General features: G+C 35.9%; 2 protein-coding genes across 4 annotated transcripts; one reads left to right on the plus strand and one right to left on the minus strand.

The window, feature by feature from the left end:
* Window positions 1-119: 119 nt before the first annotated feature.
* LOC120278046 lies at window positions 120-12200 on the minus strand. 2 transcript variants are annotated; one of them, XM_039284954.1, is made up of 8 exons: window positions 12002-12200; window positions 9628-10822; window positions 8600-8809; window positions 5557-5859; window positions 5032-5464; window positions 2294-4859; window positions 1641-1801; window positions 120-455 (listed from the first exon to the last, which is right to left on the minus strand). In XM_039284954.1, exons 2-7 carry the CDS (start codon window positions 10778-10780, stop codon window positions 1772-1774), a joined length of 4695 nt encoding a protein of 1564 aa, XP_039140888.1. In that variant the 5' UTR covers window positions 10781-10822; window positions 12002-12200; the 3' UTR covers window positions 120-455; window positions 1641-1771. The 2 variants fall into 2 exon arrangements, with proteins under 2 accessions (XP_039140888.1, XP_039140880.1); XM_039284946.1 differs by having other exon boundaries at window positions 120-477.
* A 10573-nt stretch (window positions 12201-22773) lies between these two features.
* On the plus strand, window positions 22774-25186 carry LOC120269567 (protein SPIRAL1-like 1). 2 transcript variants are annotated; one of them, XM_039276871.1, is made up of 3 exons: window positions 22774-22921; window positions 24457-24753; window positions 24925-25186. In XM_039276871.1, the coding sequence occupies exons 2-3, from the start codon at window positions 24466-24468 to the stop codon at window positions 25003-25005; spliced, it is 369 nt and encodes a 122-aa protein (XP_039132805.1). In that variant the 5' UTR covers window positions 22774-22921; window positions 24457-24465; the 3' UTR covers window positions 25006-25186. The 2 variants fall into 2 exon arrangements, with proteins under 2 accessions (XP_039132805.1, XP_039132806.1); XM_039276872.1 differs by having other exon boundaries at window positions 22829-22921; window positions 24448-24753.
* Window positions 25187-27167: the final 1981 nt, after the last annotated feature.

Here is a 27167-nt window from a genome sequence, read left to right on the forward strand (position 1 = left end):
TATTATTTGATTTTTTAAAAATTGAAATATAATCACAGTAATTCACAGTAAAACAGAATGAAAATCTCAGGATTGAGATTAATCTCACAATATATTTCAATTTGAAGAATCTGCACAAATTGAGTCAGCAAAAGAAATAATATAACATAAAATTAAAACCATTTACACAGAATTAGTTACTGATATAGTTCAAATAAGAGATTATACAAGAAAGTTTTTAGTTACAATAAAAGTAGCATCAAGTATCCAGTGCATCAAAGATGATGGACAAACTGAGGACCTATAAAAGAAGATAACATTGTTTGCACCAACTTGTGGGGGAAGAGCTTGTTTCCATTCTCACCTTTCTTTGTTTCGACTTTTCTTCATTTTGTCGCGTACTATCCGTCGTCCTAATATTACGAATTGATTTTCGGCATAAGAACTTGGCCGGTACTTGATCTTAATTCGGTTCCCTGATAATGTAAAGACACTTTCCTGTCATTTAAAAAAATAGCAAGCTTTGATTTGTCTGCTGCAAGTTCGAAGATTAAACTGATTTCGGAGAGCTCATTTCAACAAGGACTTGATCATAAATAGCATGCAGAATGAAAATATAAACAAACAGAATCAGTATATGAAGTGCCAGTTGATCAGATTCAGCATTGTTAAGGCGCGCGCCTAAGCGCCCAGACGCAGCGCTAAATCTCTTTGGCACCTCTAAAGATCTAAGGCAAGGCGCTTTTAGTCAGGCGAGGGTTTTTATGCTTTTTTGCGCCTATTTTTAAAGCCCAAGGCGTAATAAAAGCACTTCTGATTGAAAAAACTATTGGTCTTCTATTCTTTGAAAGAGCCACAGTTTTTTAGGCATTGGTATTTGACAAATCTCTAAGTCTTTTAAAAGAATAGAATCTAATAACTAAGCAACAAGAAAAAAGAAAATAAAAACATGAATTTATAGTTTGACATTAATGATGATGATTATTAGTTGCTTATGTCTTATGATTTTAGAAATAATATTTTGACTGACTTTAAGATAAGACAAGTTTGTTAATATCAGAGTTTAAGGCTTTAAGCTTTCTATTTGTCAATCATATACCATATATATATATTCTTTATATGTGTGCGCCTTACTTCGATCAGGCGCGCACTTTTTTTTGCGCCTTGCACCTCGGGCAATATAAGGGTCCTAGCGCCTCAAGTGCGCCTTGCGCCCTTAACAACATTGATCAGATTAATAAGAATAACATTAATCAAATATGAATGCAAGCTTCATCAAGGAGAAATGAGTGAACTAAAGTATGGCCAATTTTTTAAATTTAGTCAACCCTAACTTGTATTTGGAGAGTTGCATTCTACCAAAAATGTCAAACAAAACACCAAGGAAGAAAATCTTGCTTACAATTTACCATAAAAGATAAAAATAGACTATGATGCACTGCTCCTAACTGACTATTTAGAGGATAAAGAGAATTTACTAGAATTATTGAGCACAGATGGTTAATTTCGACTTTTAGAGTGATACATCTAAATTTGATGAATAACAGTGACAGCAGATGCATGAATAGAAAATGGATCCCATACATGTCTCCTGAGAGTGACTTTTGCAATTCTAGTAAAAGTTTCAAGTCTCATTGAGACTAAAATCCTGTAATGCATACCTGAAGTGTGCAACATCAAGCAGAACAAGTTCTCTTGCTGAATGCTCTTCCAGTCTTCCAATTAAGGAAAAACCCACTGTGCAGAACAAACGGAGAAAATTGAAGTCTCCTTAGAATCATCACCTGATCATCTATGCCTTGACATATTTTTCAACATAACCCTGGGAAAGAATAAGGGAGATATATAGTTCATGATGGAAAACTTCTCAATTTTAAAAGGATCTAATAATGACAAATTAACAAAAAAAGATCACAAATAATCTCAGTTAAATTTCTGTTAGAAAATCAGCTTTAATCAAGTGCCGATAAATCTTCTATCAACATAAAAGCTATTTAGAGTAAAATGGGCAAATACACTATTATAAAGAAGCAGGAGAAACCAGGCAACAGGCAACAGGCAACAGGCAGATCAGTGTGTACTAAGCCACTGAAGTTGGATGAACACACTTGCAGAAAGGTTATGTAATCAATTGATGATAGATGCTTCAATATCGAAGTTAAAAATGTTGAGCATGATGTGCAAGTCATTCCAAGTATAACAAAATAGAATGCCAGAAGAAACAAAAGTTGCACAAAATGATAGTTCTAGATGCTTGCAGTAAAAACATAAATACCATTTGCTCCAGAAGTCAAAGTAGGAGGATAAGGCATACCATGACCAGTTTAGTCAATTTTTTTCGAGATGACTCAATATAATGATTGATCTTTGCTTGTGATTTGGGTATCTGATGGCCTGCCATTGCTCCAGAAACCTTATCCACTGTTTTTTTCACAATGGTTTTAAAAGCCTCTTTGCTCATGTTACCCTGCCGCCAAGATGGTTTAAGAACTTCCTTCACAAAATCCGCAAGTGTAACCTTGAAGAGCTTCATTGACCTTGAGTCCTTGCTCTTTTTGCTTGTTCCAGGTGATTGGATCTGATCAATTTCAATCTCACCTGCAGCTGCATTCTGCGCACCAGTAGGAAAGCCTGAGCTCCAGTCTCTGTCATATCCTGGTTGAGGGCTACCATTCTCCACAGCACCACCTTCTGCTTCTGTTGCTACTTCACCAAGTTCATCAACATCCAACTTGTGCATGGGAGCCAGTCCAGCATTCTGCCTTCCATCCTCTTCCATGTTGGCAACCCTAGGCAAGCTACTGAGATTATCGATAACTGAGTTTTGTTCATGAGCATGATTGGAAACCCTGAACATGGTAGAAGATGGCTCAATACTGTCAGATAGGGGATCATACGGGTCACCAGCTGCTGGATCCTTAACAGATTGCTTCTGAACACTAGATAGCAATTCCACAGAAGTTTCTTGCTTGTAAGTATGAATAGATGAGTCTCCCAATGTAGCAGTCATTCTTGATCCAAGCTCACCAGCTAGAAAATGACCTGAACTGAAGGATAGATCATATCTAGTTTTGTAGGCAGCATCCCTTTCTTGCATGGAAACACTGGAACCAATCTTTAAACTTGTATGCGGCTGGTCAAAAGTAGATGCAAAAGGGTTGTAATGGGTTGATCGAGAGATTTTAGGCATTAAAGGATCATGCAGGTGGGGCGGCAAAATTTTCTCATGGAAAACTGATGGGAATCTTTGAAAAGAAGGATCAAGCTTTGGATGAAAATCTGCATTGGAAGGGTGATTCTCATTATGTTCTGCTGGATAATGAGAATACAATGAGCTTCTCACAGGATTGAGAAATTCTTCCCTTGAGAAAACTGGAGGCCCATGATCTCCAAAGAAAATTCGGGGCTGTGGCTGTATAATATTGACAGGAGGAAATGATGTGGAGGAAGTCAAACCCAGGCCAGAAAATGTACCGCGATCTTCAGGAGGGAAGGATTGAAGACCAATACGAGGGTCCCCCTGAGCATCTAAACTGACTTCAGGAGCTCCATGGTGTGAAAACTGCTCTTCTCTATTAGGTGGCTGATTCTGCTGAAGTCCAACAGTTGAAGGTCTTCCCCAGGCATCATCCACAGGAGGCAGATAATGAGATGACCCCGCTGAATGGAAAGATTGATGGTGATCAGTTCCTTGAGGATGAATTACCTCTCCAGGCGAATTAGATTTGACTGTAGATGTCGTACTAAATTCATTTGCCGGGGGAAAGATATGGGGCTGCATCTGTGAGGAGTAACCTCCAGCAGGCAAACTAGGTCTGGGGGGTAGCCCATGCACATGTGAAGGTGGAGGAGGTGGTGGTGGAAGTGGAGTAACATTAGACCAAGCAGAATTCACAGGCCCTCTATGTGAATGGTAGTCACTTGGCATAGGAGGCCTCAAGGAAGTAAACTTATCATTAGAGACGTAATGAGAATCAGAACTTGTGGCTGGTGGCATAAGGTTTTCTGAATGATGCGTCGAAAATGGTGCACTTGGATCATTAAGGTGATGGAGCTTAGGGAGTTCCGCATGTGCAGACAGCGATTGCTGAGACGGCAAGGGAACACTTGATGCCAAAAATCTTGAAGGTGTTAAGTCTTGTGGAGGCTGAGGTTGAATAGGATGCAGCTGGTCCATAGAACTTTGATTTGGGCATGACTGAGCTGTCTGTGATTCAATAGTTTTGCCACAAGCAGAGCCAGCTTGAGAATGATGAGAAGCCCTAACATCACTGGAATCAGGTTCTGGAGTCTCATCATGCAAAGATCGATTGTTGCCAGCAGGTGACGACTGAATTGGCAAGCAATCATATTGTTGAGGCTGACTAGACTGAACTGCTGGCTGAATTTTCTTTGCCTCCTCAATACTATACGCATTACGTTCCTGGAGTTCTTGAAGGACACATGGTTCATGAGACCTTTGTTCAGGGACGCATGCACTCCGAGGTTCGTCAACAGTCACAAGGGTCTGGCGAAGCCCATCACCCATTGCTTCATCCCTAACAGACTTGATTCCGGCCAAAGAACGCTCCTGACAGCTTTCTGCATCCTTTGCCTCCTCCCCAGGGGCACTGATCCACTTATCAGCATCCAATTTTCTTACAGGAAGCTTGATCTGGTTGCTACTTTCAGAATACGAACCATCATTTGAGGCATTATGGTCTGCAGTTTCCTGAGGGCGATCTCCAAATTCCTGTTGCCTGCTCCTATCCCGAACAGAACCAGAATGGGAAAACCGACAGGATCCTCCACGAAAACATCTACCCCTGATATAGTTAAAACACTCTCGAGGTTGAGCCTTCTCTTGTCGGGTGGAAGGAGATTTGCTCCTGCTCCTGCTCCTGCAAAGCAAGCAGTTTTTTTCATGAATATAACTCAACAAGAACTTTTCAGTTTTCAGATCAACATTATTGGAAATTAGACATGCCTTCAAAGAAAGTGAAAATGTGTTATTTGAAAGAAGTCAAAGACAGGTGATGCAGAAGAAATATAATAATATATCTATTCTGTTACCTGCGAGATCGCCTTCGTTTGTTCCCCCTCCTTGGACTGCAACTCCTCTGTCTCCATCTATTTTCTTGAGGTGACCGACTACGCTTTTGCCTTCTCCTTTTACCACGAACCTTACCATACTGCTTCCCATCAGAATCAGTGTCACTCTCAGCCTTCCTCACCAATCGTCCAAATTCATCAACTTCCAATGGGAAATCATCCTTCTTTACAACCTTTGCAGATTCGGGCTTCTGACCAAGACTGTCACCAGCATTGTTATCATTCTTCTGAGGAGGATTAACAATTCCGGTCCTTTCAGGTGCATATTTTTCATCTTGACCAGAAAAACCTTGAATAATAGCACTTCTCGGATCAGGTGAACTGTTATGCATACTGCCGCTTGAAGAGGACTGCTGGAATGAATTTTTACAATATACACTTTCTTTTGCCAACACTGGAGAAAAATAACTTGAATAAGTTTTGGAGGATATTTTAAATGCACAAGCAATTTGGAACTGAAATTTGCTTGTCGCCCAGATCCCTTACCTTGATGGGAACCTGAAATACCCACTTCATTTGTTGAGCTAACCCTAGCAAGGGTAACATCTGCAGGATGCTTTCTCTCATCTTCTTCACTGCTTTCCTCAGAAGCATAACCTTGTATAAGCTTGAATGAGCTTCCATCTTCAATATGAAACCTTTGAACTTCCCCCATTTTGCCAGCTGCTTCAGCAGGTGAAACATCGAGCACTTGATTTGATTCTCCAGTCACTAGTCTACCACATTCAGCAGTGTAAGGTGCCATCCTGACTGGGCTAAGATCTTCAATGAATGGAGAATTGTCTTCATCTGAATGGCCAGCATGTCCAAAGAAGTCAAAAGCCTCATGACAGACATGTTAGATTTTGATGTTCTAGGTAAAGAAAAGGGGGGAACTAGTTACATATGTTAAAACGTCTAAGGCACCAAACAAGATAGGTGGAAAACTGGTTAACCACAGATGAATAATCTGGCCAAGGGGCAAAACAATTAAAAGTAAGACAAATCCCAAATGATAACATCCAACATTAGGAATTCTTATCTCAGTGCAATCAATCAATGAATATCCTGGTTATTGAAGGAAAAATTTACAACATAGGAGGGGAAAAGCATTCATGAAGTTGCCAACAGTCATGCAAAAAATGTTCTTCACAAACCATAAATCTCAAGCCCTTCTATGTTCCAATGACAAGACAACCTCAAAAATGTCTGTAATGAGCCTAGGCATTTTTCTAGCACAAAATGATCATGCGTATCAAATGTATGACTTTCTCAGGGAGCATGCCATTAAATAAATTCACTTTTATGCTCAAGATTTATTGATTACAGATAATTTTAAGCATGGGAGTTGGAAGACAAGAAAAACCGCATAAAACAAGATGCACTGATTGATTCACAATAAAGGAAGCAATAGAATGTGCATCGTGAAAATCACAGTCAAAAGAAAATGCTACTACAATAAAAGAGCAACACTGCAGCAATAAAAAATACATTGACGTACAAAGAATCAACCTCAATTGCTACTAAACGATAACCAGGCTTCTACTTTTAGCATCAGTATCAATGATTTCCAACTAAATTATGTTGCAAACACTTTCTTCTAATGATGGCTAAGTGGGTACACATTCAAAGTTGACCATTTACAGCATCCATACTTTCAATAACACCTGAGAAATATAAGAAAATTTAAGTGAACATGTTCCAATCTCTTTCCACTTGGTACGACGCAAAAACATTCATACAGACAAAAGTTTATCTACAACCTAAAAAGGCTATCTAAAAGTTATATTCAGGACAGAGTACAGGAGATGACATTATAGACTTAGAAATCAAATGAAAATTCCAACAAGACTAATAAAAACTCTGCAATAAAACACACTTCTCCAAAGACAATAATAGTAAACTGTTCATAAATGAATTATGTATGGTCTTAACATTTAGACAAAAAAATAATAAAAACCATCATATGTTATGCAGGAATAACCTGTCATAAGCCCTTGAGTTCTTGTCATACCCATGAAATCTATAGAATAAGACACAGATAGTTTGTTGCCGCATCTAAACATAATTGCATTTCTCATATTGTATATTGTGGACTAAAATAATTAGAGGCCAGAGAGGAATCAAGGTGACTCTCTATCAATCAGGGGTGAGACCTGCTGTCTGCTGGCATAAGCACCAAGATAAAGATGCAAATCCAGTTTGTAAACAAACAAATTTAACTTCTGACAAAGAATACATACTAACCTAAACCAAAATCTGTTGAAATAGTTCACAAAAAGGCTTTTGGTTGTTGATCTTTATAAATGAGGTCAAGCATTCTGAGAAATGCAGTTCTCTTAATTACAAGATTCTAAAAATATGCTGATGTTACAATGGCTCAGAATAAGGTCCTAAATTCCAACTATGAGGAATTTCATCATTTCAAAAAGAAATTAGACCATGGAGTACTATAGCAAAGAAACGACAAAATAATTCAAATTTACTTTCATTTTGACAGAATCCAGAAATCAGCTTCAACTTCAGAATCAAATGTTAGAGGTATACCATCTTTGAGCTGAATAGCAGCTCTATAAGAAACTCTAAATTCATACTTCATCTAGACTCTCTTATGCAATCTTTTTAAAGGTAAAGCAAGACAAGGGCAACATATAATTGCATACACGTAATATCAAACTAGCCAGTGGGTGGACTACTGTCAACAGAAATATAGCAATACCATATACGCTTATCAACTATTCTTCCCTCAAGCCTCCTACTTAGCGAAAAGCATCACTATCTAACATATCCTATGAGGGAAAACCCCACTTAATGATGTTCATAAAAGATTAATGACAGAATTGAGAAATTAGAAAAGGAGAACAATACACTAACTCAAGGATATGTTTGTTGTTGACATAAAGATCAGAATTTCATTCTCAGATTACTAGTTAATAATAACATGTACCCATGCACGCTAACGATAAAGAGACCACTATATAACTAGCTGTGGGAAACAATCAAATTCTTCACGAGAAGCTCAAAGCCCGAGTTTGGTTTGAATATACAATAAACAAGCTGAATTCTAGCATGAAAATTCAAGCTCAAATTAAATCAAGCTAGGCTGGAGCTCAGGATGGTGGAATCAAGTTCATCTCAAAAGCTCGAGAACATAATTATATATTATTTATATATAACAATGCATCTTGTCTTGAACACATAAAAAAGGTTAGTTAGGATGGGAAAGGTGATCAAAATTCTATGGACCACTCAGGATTGAATTCTCACAGAATTGCAATCAGTTGTTTTTCTCCCTTTTGAACTCAAACCTCTCATTTTGGCCTAGCTCAAGCACTGAGCTGAGCAGCCTGAATTCAGCTCAAGCTCACCAAGCTGAGCTAAAGCTAACAATTTTGCCCAAGCCGAGCTCAGGGTGGGCTTGGGTCACTCAAGCTCCACCTGTTTATTATAGAACATAACAGGCTTGCTAATGAACACAAAACAGGGATACTTATCATACAAATAAACTAACCTGGAGAACATTAAGAGAAAAAAGGTATTCAGTAAATACCTTGGTCACGCTGAAGCACCAGTGATGTTCCCGAACATGATGGATTGTTAGGAATAGCAATCTCCTGTTTCAGGCCCTCTCTTGCACATTTGGGTGCACTGTTAGATTCATCTCCAATAGGGACAACACTGCCAGCAGCAACAGACTCTCGAGCTGATGCTTTATTTAATCGGCCAAGTTTCTGGTCCACCTCAGGCTGGCTTACATCATCTGAGGAGGAAATAAAGCAAAGAAAGGAGTTATTAAAAAAAATTAAAATAGTCATTAGGAAAGAGTCAACACGAAAGAATGATTAAGGATGCACATTTAGAAGCATCACACTATCATAAAATTCTAAAAATAATTGAGTTTAATAGAACAGAAGTTAGTTGAGAAAAAGAAAGTTAGAAAGAAGAATAAATACCACAAACAATCTAGATGAAATGTAGCGCAAAGAGCCTGAATAAAATTCTGGCAAATCTAATACCATGTAGAAAGGTATAACAACCAAGAAATGCTGCAGATATGTATTTGAAGATTCAGCTGACAGTAGACTCTCAGTCCAGACCCAACACTGAACCTCTAGAATGCAAGGAACCAAATAAAAAAGACTTGGTAGAAGTACACATATGAGGACCATATTCCAAAAAAAAAACCACCATGCTGCCATCATCTCCCCAATAAAACATACATAAACATACTTGAAAAGAAAGCAAATGTTATTCAGCCAAAGATCAACAAAATCAATAAAACTAATGAAGAGCAACCATTCTGCATTAGTCAACTATCCAAAAACTTGCGCATTGTGGATGCCAGATTCTGCATCGACTGGCAAACATTCAAAGCAACATCATCCCATTTCAAAAACAAAATCAAGAGTCACCTATTCTAGTTAACTTTAAAGGATATGGAGTCATGATTTGTTTTTCAACATATAGGCCTAATATTAACATTTCAGTTGTTTCTCATACAAAATGAGCAGCTCACAAATTCAAAGGTTTTCAATCAATAGAGCAAGACATCAAGCCAAGAGAAGATATTTCACCAACCTTCCATATCCATATCTGAGTCAGCAGGTAAAATAGCTCCCTTGTTAAATGAATTATCACTAAATGAAGCAGAAACTTGCTCATTCGACGGTCGTGTGCAATATTTCCTCTTCATCCACTGGAAATATTCATGACCAATGGCTGCAGCACTTCCAGGTTCACCTCCAAACAAGAAGGAAAACCGGGGATTGTTAGCCTCTTTCTCACGAGCCTCGATTTCAAAACTAGGCCCAACCTTTGCAATAAACTGGCATAGAACATCAATGATCTTGACAGTTTCTGCGTCAGCTGGCCTTGGTGGAGTTGAGGGAAAACTTCCAGATGCTTCTTCTCCCACCAGAGATAATCTCTTTTCAACTTTACTTTTATCATCAGTTAGACATGCAGACTCAAGCAGACCATCACCAACATCACATTGCAATGGCTTCTCTGGAGAAGCCTTTGGCAGAGGCTCTGAAACAATGGGAAGTACATTTGCTCTTGGTGATGATGGCGGTGGTGGTGATGGAGGTAGAGGTGGCGGAGAAGAGGGAGGAGGTGGAGGTGGTGGCAGCAAAGATGAAGGCGCATGGGCATCCCCAACAGGGTTCTGAGAGAAAAATGTTAAGTTGGAATGCGTAACTGGGCCAAAATTGGGAGGTAGTGGGGGTGGCGGGGTAGACAAATGCTGAATTCCAGGAGAGGGCAGTTGAGGAGGCCTATAAAGTATTTGTCCTTGTGAGGAAGCCAATGGTGGTGGTGGCACCCTAGAAGAAGTCATCGGCTGCATTGCATAATGGACATTCTGGTTTGGCATTGTTGGGGGATATGAAGAGCTTACATGGGGGAAAGGGGGAACAATCGGAGTATGTCCATGAATAATCTGAGGCGGGTTCATGTGATGTTGACTCATATTCACCGGCAAAGAGGTTGAAAGGTGAGTTGGTTGTGGAGCAAGTAGTGAATGCTGATAAGCCACAGGAAGGGGACCAATTGGCGCTTGAGGAGGTGGTGGACATGGCAGGCTTTGGTGTATCAATGGTGGGGGTGGGGCTGTGGCAGGGGCTGGAGGAGCTTGATGGAAAGGGGCCCCTGGGACAGGAGAAACCTGCGGGTAAGGAGGCAAAGGAGCAGGAGGCGCAGGGCGGAACGTGAAGTTCCCCTGCCCATACATCTCACTCGAATTATTCCTTCTTCCAGTTACTCACAAAGCTTCCTGCAAGGCCCAAAAATATGTGTCCTACATTACCACAACCTCTTATCGTAAAATATAGGTTTCTAACAATTAAAAGAAATGAAGGCAATAATCAAACAAGTCATCAAAGAAAACATCAGGCAACTAAAGAACAAAGAAACTTGGCATACTCAATATGAGCTTTCACTCTCAATTCTCAGAGAAAGCATATATTCAAGAAACTGACTTCAAGCACATTTGATATTACATTTGTAGGGTTCAAAAGGAGATTTTGTTTAAGCAGAAGCTCTTTTGCCTCAGAATGTTGGTGCTTGTAAAAGCTTGTTTAGAACTTGAAAAGCTGACCAAATGCTCTACTTTGAAGCTTAAGGACAAGGCTGTTTGAATTCTGTTTGGTCCTAATAAGCAAGGCCAAACAGGCCCTCAAGCTGTTTCTCACAGAATAGGTGTCTTGTTCACATCTAGCAGCAAGAAACTCGACCCAAAATTCACATAAAACAATTCAGAAAGACAGAAACAACCATATTCATTAACTCATACCTCTCAACTTTTTAATTTAATACTAAGGAATTCTCATAAAAGGCACACACTCTGATCCCAATATGAAATTCAGCCAAGACTACTCACTTGCAAGCAACTCTTACATAACTAGGTAAAATGTGCTAAAATAATCCGGTGTCCAAAAGCAAACATGTAATATATCAATGTCAATAAAATTTTTCCTCAAATCTACTAAGTATGCTCTATAAAGTGTGGCTTTAGATAGAGAGAAGATAATGAAAAAAGAATGAGAACAAGAGTGTTAATTATGTTTCCAAGATTGGGTTAACAAAGAAAACAACGTGGATTAGCATATGAAGCAAATGCAGGTAAAATCTCGTTTTTGTTTAGATTAGAAGAAGATTTGACGAAGAAAACCAAAAGAAAACGCTCCATAATTCATCTAAATCTATCAAACAAACCGCAAAGAAAGACACTCAAATCAAGCTATCTGCCAGAAAGATCAAATCAACCATAAAAGATAATCCGAATTCTCACAATAATCAACCAAACAAACCCCCAATTGCGATGTTCTAGGGCTAAAACCCTAGAAAATTCCCAACACCCACCCGATTCCAAATCAAGCAACTGAAACACAAATCACCACCTCGAAATCGATCCGAGTAGAAGCCGAAGATGAAAAATACCGCAAATGAGTACCTCTATGGACGATTTCCCGTACGAGCAACCAACACACGATTCCAAATAAGGTTTCTAGGGTTCGAGTTCGATCTCTTGCTTCCGATGAACGGGATAAACCCTAGCGCGGAACAGAGAAAGATGCTTCTTTTAGGAGAAAAAATAATAATAATAATTCCTTTTTCAATTCCTTGCGTTTTCGTTGGTGAGAGTTGAGAGAAAAAACACCGGCTGAAGGATGCTTTTTTTTCGGTTGATTAATCTATAAATAAATAAATAAATAAATTAATTAATAAATTAATAAAAAAAAAATTACAAAAGTTACCTAAACCATGGGCTTTTATTAAAATAAGGAAAAACCACTTTATTCTTTTTATTAACTGGGGAGTAACCATTAGTTCCTCTATAGTTTCCATATCCCCAAAAATCCCTACAAGTTTAGGTATCCTTAAAATGTCCCTCCTTTTTTTATTTTTCTTTTTCAGTCCAAATACTTGTAATGGAGGAGAATATGTTGTTAAGTGGAAAAGAAAATTATCACACTGCTCCTTATTCCATAATCTCTAGCGTGCAAAATGACAAAATTACCTCTCAAATGGTATTGGGAACCGCTTACAAGCGATTGGACGGTTGGCAGCCCAAACCTTGCCCTTGCTTTGCTGAAGTCGCACCCCTTCGCCTTCTTCTTATTGTGGTGAAGCTCTTGGAAATCCTCTTTTTCCATAGTTATTTTTCTACAAAACCTTCCCTTCGAGTTGTTCGAAGAGTTCCATCATTGTCTTTGTAATGTCCACTAGCTTGGTCCTTTGACCAAGTTTGACTAGAGCATTCTGACTTTTCTCAAGAAGTGGAACCCGTGACCCTCTCTCTATCAGGTCACCGGTGAATCCCGATCTTGTCGGGGTTGGTGGAAGAGTTTTTTTAGAGCAACCCCTTCTCCTGGCATTCTTCTTCTCCTCTTCCTTGGGAGCAGCTCAAAGCTTGCTTGCTGAAGACATCTTCTTCAATCTTGGAAGCTCTTTCTCCTTGTAAAAAGTCTAAAGCTTGGACTTTGAAGGAAGGTCCCCTTCACTGGCAAGTTTGGAGGTAGGTAGCTTGCTCTTGTGTTTTAGTCCTGGATCTTATAAGGTTTAATGCTTCTTTGATCTTGGTTGCTTGTTCATTCTCCTTGGTTTGAGATTTTTGATCTATGTGTGTTGTAGCATGCTACCTTTCTCATGCTTTGATGATGATCTTAAACCTATGCTTGTATATTTTTTGGTTGCAATTTAGGTGTATGCTTACCAGCTTGTTGTATGTTTGGGTATTGTATTTGTGCTTGTAAGTTGCTGTGTTCTTAAATAAAAAACTGGAAACTTTTAGCTTAACCCATAACCAACTAGTTAGAGTTAATCTTTGTTAAGTTTGCTTAGTGTAACTAAACCCATGTTGAAATCGTTTTAAGCATAATGCTTTTGCAAAAGTTCATAATCCTACGTGTCTATAAATTTGTGTTTTATTATTATTATTATTTCAATTTTGTTTTCTCAATTAATTAGTGGGTTATATCACTAAGTTCCCGAATACATTCATATATGAATTTAGGACCCGTTTGGATCATGGATTGTCTCCTTGGGAGTGGGAATCATGATTGATCGCCCGCAAGTGTACGGGATCGCCAAGTAATACCCTGTGAGTGACACAGGGGTCGTAGTATTCCTCGGGGCCAAGGAAGTATTATTACTCACTCTTCATCTATTATCTAGCCTACAATTCTTGGTATGAAGAACAAATGAAATAAAATAAAATAAACTAACTAATCTATGGCCGGGTAACTAGCACACAGATGTAAATAAACAAGGGAGTATCAAGCATGAGAAGGTAGTGTTTGGACAAGGAATCCACCTAGGGTTGTCATTAAGTCCCAAACTAGGATGTGTTAAAGATGCATTGATGATAATTGAGACCTAGAGATCTCATGAGTAGATTAGCCCCAATCTCTCGGTGACTAACCCCTGATCCCATACGAATGTCAATCGGAATTTCTTCCGGATTAACAAACCTATGATCGCATTAAGTTCTAGGAAATCTCTAATAGGAGTAAACCTACTATCCTTCGGCTTAAACCTAGCAATGGAGGGCTACCAACACCCGATTTCTCGGCTGTAGGTACAAAGTATCCCCTTTCAATCTCTCCTAGATCTAGTATACGTGAGTAGGTCACATCTACGCATACAACTCATAGTAGAATTACGGATCTCTCCATACATGTAATTCTAGACATGAAAGCATGAAAGATTAAATCTCAAACAACCATCAAACTCAATTAAGAATAACATTCCAAGTTCATACACAAGATTAGCCCTAGGGTTCATCCAAATCCAAACACAACAATAAGTTAATCCCTCATGACAAGGGATACTTATACAACATACAAGGAAAATAAAGACAATAAAGAAGCAAGAAAACTCCCTCTACGATCTTGATCTCCTTGAATCGATGAAGCTTGGAATGATGATGCAATGGTGGTCTAGATCTTCAATCCAACTCCTTCTCCTATGCTCCTCTCCCTCTTGGTGATGATGTGTGCTCGTTTCCCACAAGGATCGTCGCCGGAAGATGGCCGGAAGGCCTCAAGAGTGTGTGGTGGCGGCGGCCCAAGAGGCCAAGAAGAAGTCTAGCCAAAAGTCCCCAATCTTTCTCCAAAAAATCCCTCTATATACCACTCATCATACCCCCTTGATGGCCTCCATCCCGAGTGCTATACCACTCCCTATGGCCCCCATCATGAGTGCTATACCAAGTGCTATACCACTCCCTATGGCCTCCATCCTGAGTGCTATACCACTCGCTATGGAGCTCAACATTGACACTATTTGGGGTAGGCAAACTCCATCAAGTAAATATCTTCCATTATAGCTACAGTGATCATCCCGGGCTCTATACTCGGGCAGCATTGAGCCGTATGCCATGATCCAAATCGACTTGAAACTCTCCAGGTGCTACTGGTGACATCTACGATGATTGTGTTACGGTGTTGGCGATGCATGATTTTTGCTACGATGAATACCCCCTACGATCTGCGCACCGGTTTTTCTTCTCTTTTTCACCCGAATCATATCCTCGTGTCATCCATGGTGTTCCCGTGCCCTGCAAAGCAAATAACACACGATTAAGCACAAAACGGGCATCAATTCTAATGGAAATACATGCTAGAGGTAACAAATATATACACTCAAATACGTACATTTAGACACTTATCAAATCACATGCACCCATGAATCCTTAGCCCATGTTTGGTAACCAGGAAAGACATAAATAGTGTCTTTTCATGGTAATGGGACTAATGCATGTGGATGAGTGACACTCCTTGACAAAATGGGGGGTTTAGCTCTCCTTAGCATGGAAATGTCTATATTACCCCTCTATTTATATTTAATTAATATTTAAAATTAATATAATTAATTAATAAATTTAATTATTACAATTTAAATAAATAATTATTAAAAATAATCATATTTAAATTATTTTTATAAGTGATTTTTTTATTTTTATTAATTAATTATATGTTAATAAATTTTTTTACTTTAAATAATTAATTATAATAATTTAAATTAAAAATTTAAATTGTTATAATATATATATTGATTAACATAATAAATTAATTTAAATATCATTATATTTTAACTATTATTATTATTATTATTATTAATTTTTATTATTAATTATTATAATTAAATATATTAATTAAATATGTGAATTAATTATATTAATTTTAATTATTTGATCATATTAAATTAAAATAAATAATTATATTCTAAATATTTAATAATAAATAATGGTAAATTTTTGTTATTAAACATAATTCATTATTTTATACAAATGATTTTATTTATACAAAAAGGGTATAAATGTAATTTTGATCATATTTCTCTCTTACTTTTTCCTATTCCTAACCCTTATTCCCTCAAACCAAACACCTTCATCATTATCCTCCTCTTTCCCCCTATTTTTATTCCCACTCCTCCCTTCTTCTCATTCCCCCCCTTCCCATTCCTATTCCGCAATCCAAACGGGCCCTAGTTGAATGGCAATAGCTTCATGTGTGATTTTCTGAAAATCTATATTTATGTATATATATACAGATATTTTTTAAATACATATATTTATATTTTGTAAGCATGCATAGCAGTCTGTAAACATGTTTTGTTTTTAGTTTAGCTCATTTTATATTCATGTGTATATATTTCAAAATGCATATGTCTATACATATACATGTTTGTAGTTAAGGTCTTCTCGCAAAACATGCCTTATTTGTTAAAATTATCTATTTCACATATGGAGATATATATATTCATATACACTTAAATGTGCTGGAATTTCCTGCAGCCTTGTTGGGTTATGCTGATTATTTTTTTTAGCTTAATCACGTAATCATGCCCTTAGTTAATCTTTAATTGTATCTAATGCTGGTCAGCATGAGATTTTGATTGTATGCATGAGATCTTGATTTTTTTAGTATCTAATTCTCTGAAAACTTCTAGACTCTAATTACTTTACTATATTATTATTTGGTATTAGCTTGACATCTAGATCTAGCCTACGCAAGCACCCATGCAAGCATGGCTTCTTCTTAAATCATTTATATTAGTTGTTATTTACATGTGTGTACATTTATATGCTTGGTTGTTCTGATTTTAGCTGTGGAATCTTGATAGTCATTCATCCTTTGGTGACTAGGAAGTTGTTGTTTAAATTCCTGTTGTGTAAAGTTTGGGCTATAGTTGTATAGTTAGGACCAACCCGAGAATTTTTTTTTTCTGTGTAGTTATTCCGTTGGGTAGATCTTGTAGCGAGCCTTAGTTCGCGGGACTTGGTGAACCCGACTATGTAGCTCGGAGCCAGGTAGGCTCTCACACCTGTATATTTCCGTATTTATGGCGGTTGTTATTTATCTCATTATTGAATTATTTAGTAAGTTGATCTATTTATTTATTTATTTATTTAGTTGTTATTTTTATTTATTTTTTATTTATTTATTTGCATTATTTATTCGGTAGTCCCTCTGTCTAAATTTCATATTTCTGCGGTTTTTGTACATCTCCATTCATGGCTCGCCCAGCTAGGAGAAGTCCTAACCATGTGCACATGTTTTTTGTAGTAACGCTACCCCCTGACTGCAGTCGAAGATCCGGCTACGGCTGTTGAAATTCTATTCTGTTCTGTTCCGACTTCACAGTCGATGATCCAGCCTTGTGCTGTTGATTTCTGTTATTAGCTAGGGAGATGTACACGACTGTTTTCTGCGTGTTTTCGTATTTCTGATTATTTTTGTGTTTTGTGCATTTTCTGCATTTCTGTGTGAATTATGATTAATTATTCTGCAATATCTGCTTTATATGTTGTTTCTGTGATCCTACAGGCCCCTTGTGGCTCATGCACTCTGTGAATTCTGTTCTCACAGGAGAAGATCAAGTCTAGGATCGGGGTGTGTCTGGGAGTCGTATTTCCTGCTTTTGATAGTATCTTTGTAGTGAATTTTTCTGTGTAAGTAAGACTTGTATTCTGACTGTATTTGTGTTTCTCAAACTGTTTGGTTGGCTCAGTATTCTGTAGGGCTGCTAAAGCCCATACTTGTATTATTTCAGTTTCTATTGTCCTATTTGTGGTTCCGTGTTATTGTTTATATTCTGCTTGTTAGGGTGACTTTGACCAGGTCAAATCTGAGGCCTTGCACCCAGTGGGGCCCAATCCCATTGGATGCGACCGATCTGTCTGCGGACCAGGCTGTGGGGCTGGGGCGTGACAGTCTTAGAGTTGTCCGAAAACCTTTCTTTCAAGAGCTTTCATTCAAGGTTTATCAATGACTTGCTTCAAGGGAAAACTCAACCGAAAGGTGAGAAGACATATCTGGGCTCCCATTCAAGCAGGAGGGGTATCTAATGTTGTATGGTGTAAAGATTTAGGTTTGCAATTTACTTGTTTATTTCTTGTGTAGTATTGGTTAGTTTCTGTGTAAAATTTGACATTTTGTGCTGTGCAGTCCACCAACTTATGTTTTCTACTTATATGGCCATTTCTAGTAATTTACATCAAGATAACTTATGGACTCGACAACAAGGACTAAAAAGAAAGTGGCTGAAAAAAAAGGAGGGACTATATGGAATATGGGATTAGAGTGACTGAACAGAAAGAATAAAACTTTATAGGGATTTATAAGTAATTTTATTTTTATTAAATATTGTGGATTTTTTTTTCAAGACTGGCGAACCAAGCAAAAGATGTATTCATATGTAAAATTAATACTTCAACACACCTATGATCTCGTCCTGAGTTTTGAATCTATCTGTCTAGTAAAAATATAAACACACTACGTATGGATTTGGTGTCAATAGATTAAAAAATTATTAGCGATGAAATGTGATTTTTAACTTCTAAGTAGTGATGTTAATATAACAAATTCTATATTAATTTATTTTATTTTTATATGTATGTTTTATAAATCTTGCTTTTTCCGTGTATTTTTATAAATCTCACTTGTTGTTGGAAAATATATATATTTATATACAAATTTTAAATTAACTTTATTTGTTGGACAGTTAACCAAATAAAAACATCTTGCATTGGTATATAAGAAAACATGATATTTATAACAATATACTAGCAATTACTCAAAGCAAGGTCATGCAAGCAATTTCCAAATAAAATTATATGGAATTTGAATTAAAAAAACGAAGAAAATAAATTCCGGATTTAGTATTCTGAATTGACATTCACATCCACAACCTAAAAATCGGTAATGCCCTTATCCCTTCTAGACTAGACCCACTAATCACTTTTGTGTGTCTAAATAGTCTATTTTACATTATTTTAAGTATATAAAAACCGAAATCATAAAATTTTATATTGCCTGAAAAGTGGTGTCTCTGGTGTTAAGGGGGGCTTTAGCCCCTGCTAGCCCCCCTTGGTTCCGCCCCTACTTCTAGTCCCATGATGTTCTTCACCCCCTCAACGCCATAGTAGCTCCAATGAATGGCAATAAAACCACACCTTTTTTTTAACCTATCTACAATCTTCACCTTTCCATCCTTGAGAAGATTTAAAAAAATTAAATCACTCTCATCATAGGTGACATAATATGTGGTATAATAGTTTTCAATTCTTTGTGTATATGTAGTTGTGATATTAACTGCTTGTTGTTGTGATTTTGATCCTCTTTTGCATGTTTTTTTAGCTTATTTGTATTACATACAAGTGGGAGGCCCATGAAGACATGTAACATGAGTTGGTTAACTGAGTCAAAATGGCTTATGAGGAACATGTGCGGGTCGTTTCTACCAATGAATTCTTCATGCCATGCTAAAGGGTCTATAAAAAAGGAAGGATAGGAAAGGGAGAAGGGTGGTGAAGAAGTGAAGAGTGAGGCTCTGCTTGTGAGAGAAGGAGAGGACTAGGGAATTCTTTTGGATTTCACGGTTTTGTGTTTTTTATTTCTTGTTCTTATTTTCTAGTAATAATGTTGTTGATTTGAGTAATTCTAGTGGATTTAACTATCTTTTGATGATTGATGTTTGATCCGATGATTAATCCTTTCAACTTTTGCCTATTATTTATGGAATATTGTTGATATGGATTTGGATCTATTATACATTGAATTGATGATACTCATGAAGAGCTTGAAACTTGAATTGCTTCATTGGAATTTATGATTATGAGTTGTAAACTGTGACTAAGCCCATTGTTTGATTGATCTAAGATCTATGTTCATAGCATTTGGGGCTTTCGTTGAATAAAGCCCATCATGGATGAAATGGATAACATTTTTGATGATCTATCCAATAAATTGGATAGATTTATTACATGGCTAGTTCAATAGCAAATCTTGGCATCATCTTCTTATTTTATTCAGATATCTCCTATTGCAGCATCGGTGGTCCTTCAGTGGTGGAGAAGGAGGTGGAAGAGAAGGGGTTTAATTCTCTTATTGGATCCGGATTTTGGATACGGATCCGATTAGCTAATACTTGGGCTTAATGCCAGTTAGACTCTATGGCCTGTTTATGAATTTATGGCATTCTTTTATGAATATTTTAATCCAATTTTAAGCCACGTCAGCTCACCAGATGGAAAAACTCACAACCGTTAGGGTAAAAGACTTTTTTTTTCCCAAAAATAATGATAGAGGGATCCCAGTAGGACAAAGATTAATATGAGGGCTGAAAGGGCACTTTCACTTTAATAGAGGGACTAATCCGGATATTCTACCTTGACATTGACATTGAATCTTTTATTAATATTTTAAGTCATTTATTATTTATATCAAACATGCCCACATTGGTGTTAGTGGATGCCACATCAGTGAGAATAGACAGTGACAACGACGACCGTTAGGGTAAAGACCGATATTTCCCAATCGAGAAAACAAAAGGACCAAATGGATACATTTCATAATTAAAGAACTAAAATGGCGACTTAACAATAACAGAGGGACTATTTTGAGGATTATGCCAGTGTTTTTTGGTATGATCATAGTGCTAAATTTGACATTCTATCGACTTTCATCGCAAAAGAAAAACTTTTTGTAGTTTTTTTCATGGATTTGAAATTTTTTTCTTATTTTGTATCCTAATCATATTGAATATGTCATCTATTGATAAATATGATCATTAGTAGTAATTAGAAAATTGTAATTTAATTAGTTTTAATATATTACAATTAGTTTTAATATATTACAATTAGTTTATAGAAATTATTAATTTAAAGCATCGTAAACCTAAATAATATTATTTTTACAATTGCATATTATTAATTTAAAAACCAACATTAGTATGTTGAACCAGGACTTGATGGTAGAGGGGGCTGAAGCCTAAAGGCAAAACAAAAAAAAGTAAAAAGTAAAAAAAATAATCTAACAAAATAATTATTTTAAATGAAGAATAATGTGCTAATATAACCAAAATTTGAATACACATATTAAAAAAAATATAAAGTATAATTTAAAATTTTGTTATTACCGATAGAAAATATATGAGATTTTCAATAATTCAACTAATAAGAATACATTTCAAGTTTGTATTTTTTTTTTAAATATGGTAAAATTGATCTTCCTCACCACAAACAACCAAACTATTATTTATAAAAAAAACTTTTGTTGTTTCACTCTAGCATATATGGTACATTATAACATATATATATATATATATGTTAGGCCTCATGATTAATTCAAATTTTTTTAAATTACTAAAATTTGTATATAAGATTTATTTTATTAAAATTTTGAAATAATAGTAATTTTTAAATTAAAAAATAAAATGTGAAAAAAATGCATAAAGTGGGATATGAACTCCGGTGATTAGAAAATCCCAAACCTTATGGATAAACCCACTAACCACTCAAGCACACCCGCACTTTTATGTGTCCAAATATTGTATTTTACATGAAATTAAGTATATGAAAATCGAAAACCACCAAATATTATATTATTTAAAAAAAATTATCTCCGGCGCCGAGGGGGCTTCAGTCCCTGCTAGCCCCCCTTGGTTCCGCCCCTTTGGCCACTTAGTTATATATATATATATATATATGCAATATAATAAATTTACAATAATATTCAATTATTTTGACTTAGGACGGCGACCAGGCTTTCCCTCTAAATTGGCATCTCATGTTCAAATTTCAAAATCCATATTTGTACTTATTCGGGTGCCTATCAAATGCTCTTTATACACTATATATTTCCTATAAATTTAAATTATATCAAAGAAGAAGCTTATAAATCCCAAAAAAAAAAAACATTTTTTTCATCACCAAGGTATAGGTATAAGGTAAACATCAAATATATATATATATATATTCCGAGTTATTTTTTTTTAATATTACTTAAATAAAGAGTAGTGCGGATTTACTGTATATAATTGTTGTTTAATATTGTGCAAGGGATGATGATAACCATTAAATATAAATTCACTATGAGAGTATCTAGATTTTAAATCTAAGGGTGATCTTAGATGATGTGTCATCAAATAAAAAATTATCCATATATTAAAAAAAATATATTAATATATATATTTGATAAAATGGATAAATTAGGTTAGGGTGTTCATAGACGAGAGCTGAAATTCGAACATGTTTCCTCGGCAAGATATGAACATATTTACTCTGCAGTATATGAACATGTTTCCTCAACAAGATATAAATTCCAATTAAGTAATGATATTTTTACTGTATAGATTTCCCGAATGACGTGGATGTGAAGTTGGCATCCATGTCAGCATTATCTTTTTTTTTTTGTGAAAAAATAATTTATCTTTATTATCTAAATCCTATATTTAAACATTTAATCGTAAATGATAAATCCATAAATGATAAACAGAAAACTCCCTCCCTAAACTCTAATAGGGTTTGTGATTTACTGTTTAGGATTTATAGCATAGGATTTAGGGTTTAGGTTTAGTATTTATTATTTAGGGTTTAAGTTTTTAGATTTTTAGTTATAGATTTCGTAGTATTTGGGGTTAAGATTTTAGATATAGTTTTGTAATTTTTTTTTTAAAATTTAAAAATTTAAGGATTTTAAAAGTTAAAATTTAAAATTTATATAAAAATAATGGGGTTGGCATTCACATTATTCGAGAAAATCTATTCAGTAAAAATAACATCGCTCGTTTCAATTAAACTTAAAAATTTAATAATTGTTTTTTTTAAATCACATGATTTTGAAAAAAATAAATTAAAAGAAATATACAAGCAATTTAAATACAAACCACCGACAGTAATGAGGCCCTCACGTTGCACGGTCGGTACTCTAATCAAATCCAACCGTCCGATTCTCCAACTGGATCATCATCTCCGCCGTTCATTCTTTCCCCCAACCTGGCCTTCTTTCTTATATACGAAGCCCTCTCTACTCCTCCGTTCGCCGGCTCCTTCGCTCCTCCCCGATCGATCTCGAGAATCAGCGAGGTATGGATCGAAATCATGCCCTCGTCCATTGGATCTTTGTTTCCATTGCTTAGATTTCTTCTTTTGCAGCGATTTCGTTGATTTTTTTTGTATGAATTCGTTCAAATTCGTCTTAGAAATGTAAGGTTGTTGATTTCGTCTGGATCTGTGCTCTGATTTGTTGCCATTGCTAGGATTTGTATCGAATTGCTGGTTTTTGAGGGATTGGATGATGGGTTTAGGTTTGATTTGGGTTGAATGGAGTGTTTTTAATGTTTTAGTGTGTTGATTGATTAATTGTGGTTTGTTCATTGCTAGGGTTTGTATCGAATTGTTGGATTTTGAGGGATTGGATGATGGGTTTGTGTTTGGTTTGGCGTGAATGGCTTGTTTTCAATGTTTTAGAGAGTTCTTGTGTGTTGTTTTTTTTTTGTGATTGATTCATCTTATGCATAAAAATTTAATTTTTTTCTCTTTATTTCCTATTTTCCCCATAAACTGTGTCTTTGTTTGTGTTTGAATTGGTTGCTTCTAGGTCATGTTTTCTTCCTAATCTTTTTCAATTGTTGTGAATCTTGAGTAGGATTGTATATATTTATATATGTATAGTAAAGGAGCAACATAAGTGACATACATATTGTAGAAGAAAGCAACTTGTCTTATGGTATTGAATGTTTATTTAGCAATGGGCATGGTTTGAAGAAGAAAAATAATTAAAGGTGTATGTTTATATATATGTATATATATATATGTATATATATATATATATATATAAGCAACATACAGGATTTACATTATACAGAAGAAAGCACCTTGTTTTATGGTAATGAATTATTTATTGGTCAAATGAAAGAAAAAAAATAGTTGTCATCTTACTTTCTTGATCAAGAGGAATCTTGGATCATATGCGTCTATGTTTGCATGTATTATTAAAAAAAGAATGGTTGAATGCTTAAATCTTGAAATAGCCGTTCTTCTTCATCTTGTTGTTATTGTTGTTCATGGTGATTCTTTTTAAAACTTCAATTGTTGTTGTTTGTGGTGCTAATTATTGAAACTTAAAATGTGATTACAATTGAAATTTTGATCAATTGAAGTTATTGCTGAGAACGAAAATTGTGGACCATTTGTTTTCTTTCTGTTTTATACATGAAACAATGACACACTATTCTCAAATCAGCCCCAATAAATGCTAAATCTTTCTGATCTTTATTTTCTAATTCTTGTCATCCATTCTCAATTCTTAATCTTTCCTTAAAAATACAAGTTGATTATTTGAAGTTGTTTCATTTTTTTTTTATCTACATTCTAACAAAACACATAAGGAGCATACGCATTCACCCAAATGTTCACCTACATTCTATTCAAACACATCTTGATTATTTGATCATTTGATCATTTTCTTTATCTGTATGCTAGAAGTTGCCCAAATATGAACTAGTTTCTTCTGAATTATGTTTGTTGAAACTTTTGATCTACTCTTTGAATTCATGCCTCTTTACCAGTCAAATAGCAATATTACAATCTTGTTATTTTCTAATTCAAAGATTGGACAGAAACTAGCCATGAAGCGTGGAGTCAGCAGCGGAGGAGGGCAGAGTTCTCTGAGTTACCTTTTCGGGGCTGATGAAGCTCCCAAACCAGCTGCTCCGAAGCCAGCTGCTACCCCTACTGTGGTTGCTGAGAAGCCTGCTCCTACCCCTACTGTGATTGCTGAGAAGCCTGCTCCTAACCCAAACCCAGCTGCAGCGGCTACAGCTGATAAATACAAACAAATTCCAGCAGGCATTCAAGGTCACACCACTAACAATTACTTCCGGGCGGATGGTCAGAACACCGGCAACTTTATCACAGTATGGTCTTTAAGCCAAGCTAATCCTAGTGCCTATGTATATTAATAACACTTCAGGCTAACATCGTATCTTCCTGCATTTGATAAATAACTACACATTGTGTGATGAGTGAACTTTTCTTTAAGTTATGTAAACTATGATTTTAACTTTGCGATGAATACTTTGGTGCAGGACCGTCCTTCAACCAAGGTGCACGCAGCGCCTGGTGGTGGCTCATCCCTCGACTACCTGTTTGGTGGTGCCGGCAAGTGACAATATACTTACTGTACCAGAAAAATGTTACTGATGTGTGTGAGGAATTTGTAGCTTCTGAATCATGTTCAATGATGTATGATATTATCCTGGTAAGGTGTTTGTTTGACCATGAGCTCCTTTACTAGAGAATTATTCAGCTTTCATTTGGTAATCTTCATGTTTCCTGATTAACTTTGCATTGTTGTTTTGTGGCATATTCTGTGTTTTTTCTCTTTGTTTTGCCGTTGCAATTTTATGAACTTTGATCAGATTAATTGTTTAATGGTGTTCTCATTTTATGGGTGAAATGTTTAGTATTTTTCTTGATGAAAGTGTTTTTTTATATGATCACAGTGCTGAATCTGACGTTCTGTGGACCTTCATCACATTGGAAAAGTTTTTTGCAGCCTTTTTTCATGGATTATAAATTTTTTTCTTGATTTGTATCCTAGTCTTATTGACTATGTCATCTATTGATAAATATGATCATTAGTTAGTAATTAGAAAATTATAATTTAATTAGGTTAAATAAATTACAGTTAGTTTAAAAGCAATTATTAATTTAAGTCATTGGAAAACTAAATAATATTATTTTTACAATTTCTTATTATTAGTTAAAAAACCAACATTAGTATAATTTATCCCATGTCGATGATGTTGGGTACAGACGATAGGTTCCTATAAACAGGGTTTCTATGCATAGGGTGAGAGTTAAAAGAAATATATATATATATATATATATTGAATATAATAAATTCACAATAATATTCAATTATTTTGACTGTAGATGGGGACCATGCTTTCCCTCTAAATTGGCATGTCATGTTCAAATTTCAAAATCTATATTTGTATTTATTCGGCCCCCTACCTAGCTAGTACCTAATGCTCTTTATACACTATTTATTTCCTATAAATTTAAGTTCTCTTAGAGAAGAAATTAGTAAATGCCAAAAAATCAAAAATAAAAGTAACACATTTAGTTTTCAAATAATAGAAATATTTAAAAAATTTTAAACTTTGGTGTGAGAAAACATATATTAAAAAAACATTTCTTTCATTACCAAGGTATAAGGTAAACTTCAACTGTGTACATATGGAAAATTATTGTTTTTTAAAATATTTTAAAAGTATTCAAAGTAAAAAAAGAATTTCAGATTTATTGTTAATTAATGTGTATAATCATTGTTTGATATTGTACATGGGATGATAGTAACCGTTACATGTAAATCTAATGACTTAATGGAACAATTCTAGATTTTCTTAAATTTGAAATCTATAGACATAATACATGTATTAAAAAATATTAAATATCACATAATTATATATATTTATATATATTTGATAAAAATAACAAATTACGTCAGGGAATGTATAGACCTCGATCATAATAATTGAATTCCCTAGCCCTCGATCCTATCACCCCTCTATCGGGACTCACACAAGAAAAAAATTCAAAAAAATCACGTGAACCACACCTCTCTTTCTCTCTCTCTCTCTCAGCCATCTCTCTGTCTCGTTTCCCAATCGGCCATCTCTCTCTTGCTTCTCAATCGACTGTCTCTCTGTCTCTTGCTTCTCAGTCAGCCATCTCTCTCTTTTGCTTCTAAGTTCTACCTCACTTCTTCAGATTTTCTCATCACGGCCGACCGTCTCTGTGAAGCTTTTCTCTCATTGTCTTGTTCTTGTTATCGTTTTTTTTAACTCGTTAGACCCGGCCGGGTCAATTGGTTTCTGGGTAAACTGGCTGGGTCACCAATTTTTGGTCGGGTTTTCTCAAAGACGAGTCAATGAGTCAAGCAGGATCGGCTTCATGGCCGGTTCCTGATTTTTCTGATCGAACCAGCCGGACCGGTCTAGGTTTACCCGAAAACTGATTGACCTGGCTAGGTCTAACGAGTTAAAAAAAAAGAATAACGAGAACAGGATAAGTGAGGGAAAAGCTCCACAGAGACAACCGGCCGTGATGAGAAGATCTGAAGAAGCGAAGTAGAACTTAGAAACAAAAGAGAGAGACGGCTAACTGAGAAGCAAGAGACAGAGGAATGGTCGCTTGAGAAGACAGAGGGATGGTCGCTTGAGAAGCAAAAGAGAGAGAGAGATGGCCGATTGGGAACCGAGACAGAGACGGCTTAAGAGAGAGAGAGAGAGAGAGAGGTGGTTCACGTGATTTTTTTGAATTT

The sequence above is a fragment of the Dioscorea cayenensis genome, chromosome 2 (assembly GCF_009730915.1).
Source record: "Dioscorea cayenensis subsp. rotundata cultivar TDr96_F1 chromosome 2, TDr96_F1_v2_PseudoChromosome.rev07_lg8_w22 25.fasta, whole genome shotgun sequence".
Lineage (NCBI taxonomy): Eukaryota > Viridiplantae > Streptophyta > Magnoliopsida > Dioscoreales > Dioscoreaceae > Dioscorea > Dioscorea cayenensis.